The 12,778-nt window shown below is 41.4% G+C and overlaps 1 protein-coding gene across 2 annotated transcripts in view; it reads right to left on the minus strand.

Annotated features, from left to right (window-relative positions):
* Aoah (acyloxyacyl hydrolase) overlaps positions 1-12,778 on the minus strand; it is a 239,786-nt gene that overhangs the window by 22,353 nt on the left and 204,655 nt on the right. For both annotated transcript variants that reach the window (XM_052729193.1, XM_052729192.1), the window contains exons 14-16: positions 9,843-9,879; positions 8,923-8,997; positions 3,883-4,055 (exon numbers count right to left, since the gene is read on the minus strand). In XM_052729193.1, coding sequence (XP_052585153.1) covers positions 3,883-4,055; positions 8,923-8,997; positions 9,843-9,879 — 285 coding nt within the window. The remainder of the gene's footprint in view (positions 1-3,882; positions 4,056-8,922; positions 8,998-9,842; positions 9,880-12,778) is intronic.

Genomic DNA, 12,778 nt, shown 5'->3' on the forward strand with positions numbered 1-12,778 from the left:
GTATTATGTCACAGCGGTGAAAAGTCTAATGCCCTGGACTCTATCCAGAAGCCTTTGAAGCACTAACAACAGACACTGTGATATCTTCTCTCCCCCAGTGCCACCCCTCTCCCTCTTTACAGTCTATCCACCCCAGAAGCAGTCAGTTTTCATGCTGTGACTGACATACAAAATCCAGCTCCCCCACCAATCTCCAGGATGAGCAGCTGATGCTGTATCCATTAAACATGTCTCATGCTCTCGGAGATTAAAGAGGATAATAGAGGATTTTAGAGCATCTCAGAGTCAAGAGAAAGACTGCAGGTGATGGAACAGAGCACTGCTTTTCACCTGTACCTTAGGTAAGCGACACTGAAACATAGGTTTAACTTGCTCATCTTGGAGGGAACACACGGCCATCCCCCAGTGTGGTGAGGGAATGTCAGGTCTAGAAGGCCACAGGCGACTGCTGCCAGTAAAGTCAAGGCGTCTTCACATTTTAGATGGATTCCAAGCCACTGCCTTCTGTCTTGGCTTTCACTGCATGGGCTTGGCTTTGACCCTGAACCCCATCTTCCCTGAGGTTCCTACTTCTACTCACTGAGGATTCTCATTGGGGATTCTCGCTCAGTTTTCTCTTCCATTTCCCCCCTCATTTGCTCTTTTGCTGTATGTCTTTGTACATCTCAGCCCCGTTCAGCTCAGTTGCAGTGACAGATTCCTTTAACCCCATCCTGGGTCTTCCATGTGCCCCATGACTGAAGGCTTTGTAGCCTTCCTACTTCTACCTTATGTTCTCTGCTTTTTAAACCTCACTCTAACCCTGTCTTGGTCCTTGTTGGGATTAGGCTTCATAGAAGAATTGAGATAACTTGACTGGTACTAATGTGTATTCTCCTCTATCCCCTTATTCTGCTTAGTGGCTGAAGTCTCTTCAAACTAAGTGGAGGCTACCCACTGTGAGTCCCAATGCATCTCCCTCTCCCTCTTTCAAGCCTTGATTGCTTTGATATCCAGAAGAACTGAATTTTGTCCTGCTCCATGAGTACTGGGAACATCACTACTGGACACTCCTTTGGGGTGAAGCCCAGTCACAGCCTTGCTCCATTCTGCCTTGCTCTCCCCTTCCCCTATCCTGCCCAGATAACAACGTATCTCTGGATGAGGGCCCTTGGGTGTATCCCGTTTCACTGAGCCCAGTCTCTCTCCCTGTGCCTTCTATTGCCTACTGTTCCAACACTGGCTCTCTCTGAACCTGGTGGACAGAGGGATAGGTCTGATGAACAGGATGAAGTTTCTGTAATACAGTAGAAGATATTGGGAAATGCTAAGAAGTGTTTTTCTTCTATCTTGCATTTGCTAATTGGAAGGAAGGATGCCTCTGGGGCACTCAAGTAGAAGGGTAATTGGCAGTGCTTATGGTGGACTAACAGCCTAAAGGAAAGGGAGAGGAAATACAGCCTTTCCCTCTGCTGGCACTGACTCTTGATCATTTGCTTTTTAGCTGTTATTGTGATTTTTTTTAACCTATACCTGCCCCCCCCCCCCACCAAAGAGTGTAAAGAGGTTGTGTGTATCTGTAATTCCTGGTCAGAAAGACATCCTAGTTAATCAGTAGGGGTCTGAGGATGTAGCTTCGTAGTATAGTTAGAGCATGCGAGACTCTGGCTTTGATGGCAGCACCAAAAAGAAAAAAAATCCAGTGGTACTGTCCACAGTGACCAGTAATTATCAGGATCTGAAATTTTTTCTATGCTCGTGTGTGTGTGTGTGTGTGTGTGTGTGTGTGTGTGTGTGTGTGTGTGTGTGTGTGTTCACGAACCACTGGGTTGCTCCCATGGATGTCACTGGCTCTCTCTAAAGATAAAAGGGTAAGGTTCTACTCCAGATGGCTAAAAGACATAGTTTGTGTATTAGAAATTTGCAAATTCTTTAGGATAGTCTTTGCTATTTATTTATATTCACTTATCTATATCTAACTTTATTATATCTATCATATATATCTCCACCTACATATCCTCTCTCTCCTGTGTGTGTGTGTGTGTGTGTGTGTGTGTGTGTGTGTGAGAGAGAGAGAGAGAGAGAGAGAGAGAGAGAGAGAGAGAGAGAGAGAGAGAGAACGAACCTGGAGCTCACTGATTCCACAAGACTAGCCGTTAGTGAGTGAGCTCCAGAGCTCTTCCTGTGTCCGCTCCATTCCCCAGTGCTAGGGCTAGATGGATTTCTCTAATCAGCATTCCCCCTTCCTTCATTCTCAAGTTGCATGGTGTCATTATTATCTACTGTTGTCAAATCAAGTGTGCACGGCCAATTTGAAGGCATTTATGTAGCTGGTCTAGTCAGAGTTTATGGAAAGAAAATGGAATTTAAAACCAGAAGGCTTCAAATCATGTTACGCTGGTGTGATGGAGCAGACTGGAAGGACACTCCCGCTTCCCCAAGCTTCTCTTAGCATGAGCAATTCAGTGATCTAATGGAATTTGTTCGTCTTCACATCCCATGGCTCAAAGAGACTTCTCCAGCCCAAGTGGCTGTCCTTTAAACACACAAGGCAGTTCAGAAAGGAGTGAAGTTCTGTATGTTATCATATTTTTGTCTATAAAGATAAGAAGTTGTATGAAGAGGGAAGCTGTGCTCTCCTTAGGCAAGGCAGGGCACTGCTTTGCTTGGATACTATTTGTGGTACACTTTCACGGAGCAAATGACTTCATTTGAAATGGCTGAATGCAGATATCTGCTTTTTCCCCTCCAGGGAAGAAACTAGAGAGCTGGTCATGAATTCTTTTCTCATGTCAGTGGGGGTGGTTTCTCATGTGAATGGGAGTGGAATTTCTTCAGTGAGGTAGTGAAGTTGGCTTAATCAGGAAGTACAGGAGGAAAAAGAGGAGGAGGAGGAGGGGAAGAGGTGAGATCAAAAAACACATAGAAGTTTTGTACTCAAGGGAGAGCTCTGGCTCATGCTCAAAGTGGAGCGAGCCAGCCATGAACAGAAGATTTTACTAACTCATACACCTCGGCCTTGTACATTCCACAAAGGCTGTCATCCTTAAACTTCTTTCAGGTCCCAACCTCAGGTTACACTCTGAACAATTTAAGCAGAGATGGGAGACTGTAAATCTGGTCACTTGGGCAGATGGGAGATTTGCCAGCAAACATATTGGCAGAAGTATTTTTAAGTACATCAGTGTTGTTCCTTTTGAATAACTGTCACCCAGGTTTGTCTTGCCCACCTGGCAGAATTATGCTTTCCTGATAAGAACATAGGGACTTAATGGCAGGCCAGGACCTAATGGTGGTTGTGACCCTATGTTGACTTCTTGAGCACGTTCTTTGATATGGGGATGGGTCTAATGGGTAGTCATAAGTCAGAGCTGTCTTCTTTTGTTACAGGAATGGAGCTTAACTGAAGGTCAATCTTGGTGAACAAATAGCAGCAGAAACTTTCTCAGTATCCCTGAACATCAGTTATGGTACAGAATTTTCTTTCTCACAATTTCTACAAGCCAGTTAGTATACTTACTTATCTTCTGGTTGTGTTGGAGGCAGTGATCCTTTAGTTAAATTCTACTTTGTGTAACTTAATATTTCCCAAGCAAGCTTATTAGTGAATCCTTTATAGCATAAATTTTACTTCTTTGAATTTCTCCTGCATTAATATTATATATATATATCATACACATCACACATACACATCATACACATCACATATACATATCACATGCATCACACATACACATCACATATATCATAAATATACATCACACACATCATATACATGTCTCACACATATAATTACATGCACACATTGCATATACACATATCATATGTATGCATTGTACACATATTGCACATACATCCGCACATCCACAAACACAGTGAAAAGAATCTGCGAGCATAATATACCTAGAGGGTGGTATTGATCATGCAAACTGTCCCAGAGAAAAGTTCCATCTGGTAAACCATATAAAATAACATGGCTGCCATTGGGCAGATGGGAATTCAGATGCTTCAGAGTTTGCATGACGTTGGAGTACATTTGTTCAGGAGTGGTCATTTCCGGTACTGTGTCAGCTCTCCTGTGGTGGAAGAAAGAAAGTGCCTTGATTAGCAGGACAGTCACATACAAACACACTGTATGTGCTGGTTATTGGTACTATTTTGCAAATTGCTTATGACTTCCTACCTTTCTGGCACATAGTCAGGCTGCATTTACTGACTCCTTGTAGTTGAATAGGCCATGTAACTGGTGGGATAAGAGCCTTTGTAATGTTCTTTGACCGTATTGCTGGTATGAGCAGCGTTCCAGATAGTTATGTCATGTGTTTGAGTCTGGAGAGAGAGAGAGAGAGAGAGAGAGAGAGAGAGAGAGAGAGAGAGAGAGAGAGAGAGAGAGAGAGCCATGTTCCTGAAGAACATGCAGTGTGAGCAAGAAGGAGGGAAATTTTGTGGCTTTAAACTACTAAGAGTTTAGGGCTTTTTCTTTTGTTTGTTTGTTTGTTTTTCTGTTTTGGAACATAAGCTCATCTATCCTGACTCATGGCTACTGAAGAGGGTCTGATATTGCTTAAGATTTATTTGGAGCTTTGGGAATTAACATTAGTTTTAAAAAATGCACATAGACCACAAGACAGAGCATCTCTGAGGCATGATGTTATTTTATGTGTACACACCCTCTTGCCCTTTATCTTCAGTTTCTATACTGAATTTAGGCTTTCATCATTATTCTGATAGGCTGCTATGGTCTGCTTTATTCATACCACATCTTTCTCTGTTTAGTAGTTGTGCTCTGTAGAGCATATAAAAACATCAGAGAAATCTCAAATAAATAATTTAATGATTGTCTAAGGGTTTTATTGTTGTGATGAGACACCATGACCACAGCAACCCTTATGAAGGAAAACATTTAATTGGGGCTGGCTTATAGTCCATTATCATCATGGTGGGAAGCATGATGGCACACAAACATACATGGTGTTGGAGAGGTAGCTGAGAGCTCTACATCTGGATCTGTAGGCAGCAGGAAGAGACTGTCACACTGGGCATGGCTTTGAGCATCTGAGACTTCAAAATCCAGCCTCTAGTGACACACTTCCACCAACAAAGCCACACCTACAACAACAAGGTCACACTTCCTAATAATGTCACTCCCTATGGGCTAAGCATTCAAACACATGAGCCTACAGGGGCCATTTCTATTCAAACCATCACAATAATGTACCTTAAGGCTTTGGAAAAAGAAAATAAGCCAAACCCAAATGCAGTAGATGGACAAAAATACTAGATCACAATAGAAATAGATGAAATATAAACAAACAAACAAAACTACAAAGAATCACTGAAGCAGAGATTTGGTTCTTTCAAAAAATTAACAAGATCAAGAAACCTGTAGCCAAACTAACTGAAACAAAGAAAAAGGAGACCTAAATTAATAAAGTAGAGATGGAAGGAAAACTATTATAATGGATACCAATGAAATCCAGAAAATCATGAGGATACAAACCTGAAGATTATATTCTACTAAATTGAAAAATCTAAAAGAAGTGGATAGATATCTAGATACATATGACCTATCAAAGTTAAACCAAGATGAGGCAAATGAGTTAAACAGATCTACAACCAATAATATCGTACCAGTAGCAGGAAACCACTCAACAAAGAAAAGTCCGAGACCCTTAAGGAAGATCACACATCAAAGCTTCTCAAATTATTCCATAAAACAGTAAAGGACGACACTTCCAAGCTATTTTTATGAATCCATTACATCTTAGATAAGGCTGCACCCTAAAGAAAGAAAAATTACAGCCCAATCTCCATGATTTACAAAGATGGAAATATTCTCAACAAAGCACTTGAAAACCAAATTCAAGAACACATTAAAAATGTGATCACCATGCTCAAGTTAGCTTCATTCCAGAGATGCAGGGATGGCTTGACATATGAAAATCAATAATTGTAATAATTGCACAACTTATGTTGGCCCAAGCTTTGAGGTTCTATTTCATCCCAGTTAGAATGTACTAATCAAGGATACAAATGACAACAGCCACTGGTAAAGATGTGGGAAGGAGCTGTTGTTCACTTTCTGTGGGAATGTAAACAGCTCTGGCTACTGTGGAAATTGATATGGAGATTTCTCAAAAAAAATCAAACATAAGACTGCTGTGAAATAATCTTTTTGTCCACTGTGAAGATGTGTCATTCTGATTGGTTTGATACAAAGCTGAATGGCCAATAGCTAGGCAGGATTTTCAGGCACATAGGATGCTGGGAAGAAGAAGAAGAAGAAGAAGAAGGGCAATGCCATGAGATGGAGAGCAACCAGTATGGGCACTATGGAGATGAGGTAATAAAGCTATGAGGCAGAAAGTAAATTAATAGAAATGGGTTAATTTAATGTATAAGAGGTAGTTAGAAACAAGCCTAAGCTATTGGCTGAGTTTCATAATTAATAATGTCTCCATGTCATGATTTGGGAGCCGGCTGATGGGACAGAGAAAGATTATGTACATAGAACTACCATAAGGTCCAACTATACCATTTCTGGGTATGCACTCTGTATCCTACCACAGGGATATTTGTACATCTATGTCTATTGATGCTCTTTTCATAATAGCAAGGGAATAGAATGAGCTTAAATGCCCACTAGCTGAGAAATGAAAAATGTGCTGCATGTACACAATGAGATTTTACTGACCATCCAAAGTTTCTGCTGCTGTAGCTCACGCACATTTGCTCTGTTTCAGGAGTGTTGAACTTTTGTGTTACATTAAAGAGTTTAAGGACAGTGATGGGTAAGTCTAAGACCACTGAGTCACTTTAAGTGGAAATGCTAGGTGCCTCCACATTGCCTTTCTTTCAGAATTTCTGATGCTAAAAGTTGTCTTCCAGTCATGACCTTCATTCACTTACAAGTACTTACTAAATAGCCACATGTAGTTAGAGAACTGAGAAAGACATGTGGCTGCATTATTTTGGTAAGAGCTAGCAACATCATTTTTAAAAAGCTGAAGGTGTAAAGAAATAGACAAATCAAATTCCTAAAACTTGTTCCTGGACAGACCTGTTTTGCAACCCTCTGGCTTTGGCTTTGTATGGAACCCTTTGCCTATTATGGGATATCTACTCCACCTTGATGTTTTGCCATCTGTCTTTATTTTTCTAACCTTTCCACAGGACATCACAAAATGGGCACTGCAGGAACATCCCACACTGCCAACTCTGTTCCTTCATCCAAATGCTTGCTGCTTCTCTGCCCAGATAGATCCCTGGGCAGGGGAGAGGCTGGCATGGGCCTCTAGCTGATGTGTCTAATTTTTTGGCTCTTTGGAAAAAGGAAAGCAGGACTGGGTTGGAAGGACCTCTGGAGGGGGGCATTCTCAGTGATTCTGATTTTTGGAGGTAAAGCTTTTCTTCAGGCACTCTATCCAATTGTAAACTGTTTGCTCTCTGTACCCAGGGGAACCTGACCCAGGAGGGACATTATCTGGCTGGACCAGAGCTTGTTCTCTTTTGCAGTGGAGGCTGGAAGCCATATCTCTGTTTCTCTGTTGTGAGCTCCCTGTGGTCAGGGATTCAGGCCTTTTTTCCATTGGATCCCAGAACCTGACTTAGTAGTTGGCTCATTGGTGGTGCTCAACATGTGGCTTAAGAAAGTGAATGAAAAACAGAACATAAGGAAGACCAGAGTGAGCCAGGGAAAGAAGATGGAATTGAATTAGAGATCCTGCAGCTCCTAGCTTTGCTACTCAATGGCAGTAGAACAAATTTCTTTACTTTGTGAGCCTCAGTTTCCTCACCTGTAACAAGCAAAGAGTCATACTTGCCTCCTTGGGTTGCTATAGAGATGAAACAATACAGAGAGGAGCACAGATACTAGACCAATAATAGCAGGTCTAAAGGGGTATACACTCTACTGCAAAGTCCTGGGTGGCTTACCAAGGAGACAGAGACCTGAGTCCTCAAAAGGTAGCTTTGTGATCCTGGAGGGACCTAGGTATGGACTGGCCCATGAGCAACAATGGATCGTAGAGTGGCATGTCCCCCCTTGAACTGATGTGTCTACACTTCATTTAGAATTCTACAGAACCAAATGAATTTCAATCCTATTGGACGTTGTTCTCAACATGGGCTTGGGAGGGCCAGTGAATGGGTAGGACAAGGGGAAGGTCTGTGAGTAGGGAGACCACCAGCTGGCCATTAGTCAGTTATGCTACATTGAGCAAATATTATACACCTTCTTGGCTTGTTTTTCCTGTTTTCCTAAAATGCTGGGCAGATGGCCACCAGAGCTGCTTCAGATTCTATCTCACCTTTTGTTTACTTTTTAGCCACAACCACAGGCCAAATGTCCACATGCAGCATATTTTTAGGGGTCTACATAGATTTTGATACAACTCTTCAAATGTTGAGAGAGATTAATGCTAATGCTGTAGTTTAGCAAAAACCCTTTTTACTGTGGACCATCAGAATAAACAGGATTGAATGTGAGTTACACATTGTTTCTTGGCAAATGCAAGTCTATGCTGTTTTTCTGCTTAATAATGTCAGAATATGAGGGTAGCATGTGTTCTTATGGGATGACTGTGCTGCTGCTGTATGCTATTCTAATGTTGTGGATTCTAAGTCTTGGATCTTGCTGAAGTCTATTTCCTGTGCTATAATCCACAATAGATCCTGGCATACCTTGTTGTGATGTCAGAATTGAGAGCTATTGGATTGGATTCGGTTCTTTTCAAAGGGAGCTTTCAGTTTCGCAGGTTGTTCCTGTTGATTTCACATACTCAGGCTTTCCTTCAGAGATAAACTTATTTGACATCTGCACACTATAGCAGAGTGGACTGGGGTAGGGAATGGAAGAGGGGGTAGGGAGCCAGAGCCAAATCCCAAGCGAATAGGCCCATTACCATCTTATTAGCATTGTGTGCATCTTTCTCAATGACTTACTCATTGCAGACATCATTTCCAATCATGGCATAAATTACGATGGCTGGTTGGTCCAATGCCTGGTTCCTAGACAAGCTGAGAAAACATGGAGTCTGAGCATCACTGTCATCGGCAACACAGGCTAAGCCTGGGGGAATATCTTTGTGTAACTACCCACCAAAACCCAACCAGCTTTTCTGGTCTTATTTCATTCTGGTCAGCACTCCCATTCTCCTCTACAATCTCAATTCAATTTCCCATTAGGAAATGACATATCAATGCATAATATTGAAGAGTAGGTTGAAATTTCAACTAAACAGACTCACTGTCATCTTAACATCCTTCAAAATACTATTACCAGTAAGGATAGGTGAGTTAGTTGAGCTACTTATGCCCAGTCACTGGACATCCTCAGAGCTGTGGGGCCTACTTAATTCACATAGGTAAGGGCTTCCTGAGGCTTCTGTTCAGGATACTACATACAGCCTCACTTCTGAATTTTAATCCCCAAATAGACACAAAAATATTAACTTGCTGTGCATAGCATCTCAGCAAGGGAGGCGAGGGCAGGAAGATTACATAAGTCTGAGATGAGTGTGGGTAACATAGTATGAGGCTCTGTATCAAAAACAGAAACAAAAAACCCTCACAAAATAGGTTTCTTTTTTATAAAGCCAGACTATGATATAATCATTATGTTTTTGCAGCTACTTTTTTCAGAGCTAAATTTTATTCATTTCATATTCATTTTATAATCTTTTGAGAACATACATGAATGAATCATTTTCCAAGGTTACTGGCCCAGGAAGAGGATGCCCAGTAACTAACAAACTATTGATACTCAGTAGAAATGATAATGGGGTAATAAACAAGAATTTTCATTCCTTTCAAGGTAAGTTAACCATATTTAAAACAGTTGCTTAGATCTGTCTTCCACTTACCTTTCTATGAAGTTCTTCAGATTACTGGAAGATGCACCTGAATAATTACAATTAAGAAAATAATTGTTTAAGTGACAACACTGGTGTGATCATCTGGTTGGCTGAGTTCACATTGGTGATATCATTGTTCAGCCATCAGAGGCTGTCCAGACACATTGCTGATGGCGATTGCTCGTTTCTGGTGATTTTTCTGTGGTGTTTTATCTTGGATCTTACCTTCAGGGGTTTTCTACTTACTTGGCATTGTACTAACATAACCCAATGCCCTTTGGATTGGTGGGTTGCCATAGATGAGTAAATGATTTAATAGATATAAGGAAAAAGTGTGTACCTGTCCCCAAAGAGACAAAGTATCCCCAAAACTAAGGATCAGAGAGACAGAGAAAATGGTTCTCTAGGAGAGACATCTTCCTGGAGACCCCCATTTAAGGTCCTAGTGTTCAGAACAGTGAGTCCTGAAGGTAGCCTCTCTCTGAATAGTCAGTTGCTCTCTGATTTCTTCTAGAGGGAGAAAATGTACAGCCTTGAGCCTGCCCTGTGCTGCTGATGTCCTACAGTGGCTCACATACCTGCTGGTCCTTTCATTCAGTTCTAACCTAGGGTCCATAATCTCTCATTTTTAGAATAATAACAAATCAAGAAGTGTTACTACTGTTGTTCTTTGATATTTTTCTTCATGATAAATAAAAACCAACACCAGCTCCAACTTTTGTTGTCCTAAAATTATAGGACTGGGTCTAGCCAACCTCAAGTCCATCTGGGATTTTGATGTGCAGGGCACCCACAGAGTTTCAGAAAACAAGAGTGAAAAGTTGTCATAGCTTATTAGATGGGTTGTCTCTCCTCATAGGCAATACCTCCTATGTCTCTCTTGACTCTTCTAGACAAGGATCAAAGACCAGTTGTAAGTAATTGTAGTGGATTTAAAAGGGCAGCCACAGCTGGGGGTGGTGGTCACTTGTAAATACACCAGCATCCCGGAGGCAGAAGATGAGAGCTCAAGGTCATCCTGGCCTATATGGGAAGATCCTGTCTCAGACAACAAACAAGCAAAACATGATACAAAAAGTCACCACAAACAGGAAACAAAAAACTACTTGTTCTTTACCTAATGTTTTTCTTGTACCGAATTCTCTCTGCTCCAAAGTCCTTGCATTTTTCATCCTTTTCATTCCCTTGTGGAAATCTCAGTTTTATAAAGTTTGCTAAGTAGTTTATGTTTCTCACACTCTATTCTTTCATATTCTCCTTTCTTTAATTTCTGCTATTCTTTTGCCAGACTCAGCACCACAGCTTCCTCCTTTACAGTCTCTATTGTCCTCTTCTGTAGGTGTCTCCTCAGTTTCTGCATGCTGATGTATCCGCTACTGGGGAAACTACTGCAGCAATGGCAGCTGGCAGGGAACAAGCAACAAAGACAGAGCCTTGCCTATGGGACATGGTAGAGCAAGGCAGATATTGGAAGAATTCACATATTTTGCACTTAGCAATTTCCGTTTCACAGAAATGAAAAAATTTGACTCTGGAATAGAGGACTTTCATTATTTATTAAGGTGGTCCAATGGAGAGCCTACATGTCCCCAGTTAGGAATAGAAGAGTCAATACAGACCTTTAAAGGCTGAACTGTGATGTCCTTTAAATAGGGTGTATCTATCACAAGAAGAGAAGGTCTCATGACCTCAGCATCTGTTAGCTCTCCCTGACTGAATTTTAACACATGGTCCCACTACTGGGTTGGTGTTGACCATACCATCAAGTACCTCACGTTCTATGTATTCTTTCAACTTGGAAACTAATTTTAATGGTCTTCTAGGTGAACCTGTTGCTTTTAGTGCCCATCAGTAGGTCCCATATTCTTCGTGGAAAGAGAAGGAGAATATTTAAATGTAGAATAAGTTTTCACAAATTAGATCATTACTTCAGCAAACATATTGAGTGTTTACTGTGTTAGGTGTTGTAATTGGTTCTGGGTGTAGATCAGGGAATAGAAAATATATAGTCCTGCACTTTGGAAGCCTAATGTTACTAAACAAGCCATAGTCACAAAGTGTTGGGGATTTAGAAAGTCCTGAGGGCTAGTATCAACATGAATCCCAGGAACCTTAGCTATTTCCTTTACTGAGGTCTTAAAATAGGAAAGTATTAATTGGTCCACAATGCTTTGTGTATAGTGCTCAGCTCAAACAGTTCAGCAAAGTGCTATAATAGTTGTGGCTATCTTCAGTGGACAGAGCAGATCTGGGTTTCTTGAGTTCTAGAGTTTAACTACCTTTGGAGACTCTCCCCTAGGGAAATAACAAACATAAAACAGATCCAGATGTTAGGCAGAAAATACAGCACAGGGACAGAAGTCAAGACCAACTGTGGGTAAAACACTGATATCTTGCAACTTTTACATATAAGCATGGTTAGAGATCAAGTGAGGAGATCCTAAGGTTCAGCAGCATTGGCTTCAAAATCCCCCTTTTGGCACCCTTCAGGTCATGTCACTAGCTCTTGGTCAGGCAGCCAAATTCATAGATGAGGCCCAGAAATAGGAAGAGAAATGCTTCTGATCTCTAGCGAGCATTGGCATCATTGTAATGTTTGTTAGTTATAAAGAGCACTGATTTGGTTCTTGTGAGAGAATTGGTGGGGAGGGTTAGGTTTAGCAACCATAAATTCACTCAAACAAAACACGCAGTGTCTCAGAGCCATGTGCTGGACTTCAAGCTCAGATGCCTGCAGAGCCTAAAGGTGCAGTGTTGCTGAAACCAAACCATGGAGAGCAGCCATTGCTCAGCCCTGATGACTTCCTGTGGTCCAGGAGGGGTGTCCATGTCGTCAGACTTGTCTTCAAAAATGGAAATTGGAAACATGAGACTTTTTGCCAAAAAATCTCCTGATTTTTAGACATTGGCAATGAATCCAATAATTGTAAAAGATTGCTTCATTT

The sequence above is a fragment of the Peromyscus californicus genome, unplaced genomic scaffold (assembly GCF_007827085.1).
Source record: "Peromyscus californicus insignis strain IS unplaced genomic scaffold, ASM782708v3 Scaffold_8__1_contigs__length_139910024, whole genome shotgun sequence".
In the NCBI taxonomy this organism is placed as follows: Eukaryota; Metazoa; Chordata; class Mammalia; order Rodentia; family Cricetidae; genus Peromyscus; species Peromyscus californicus.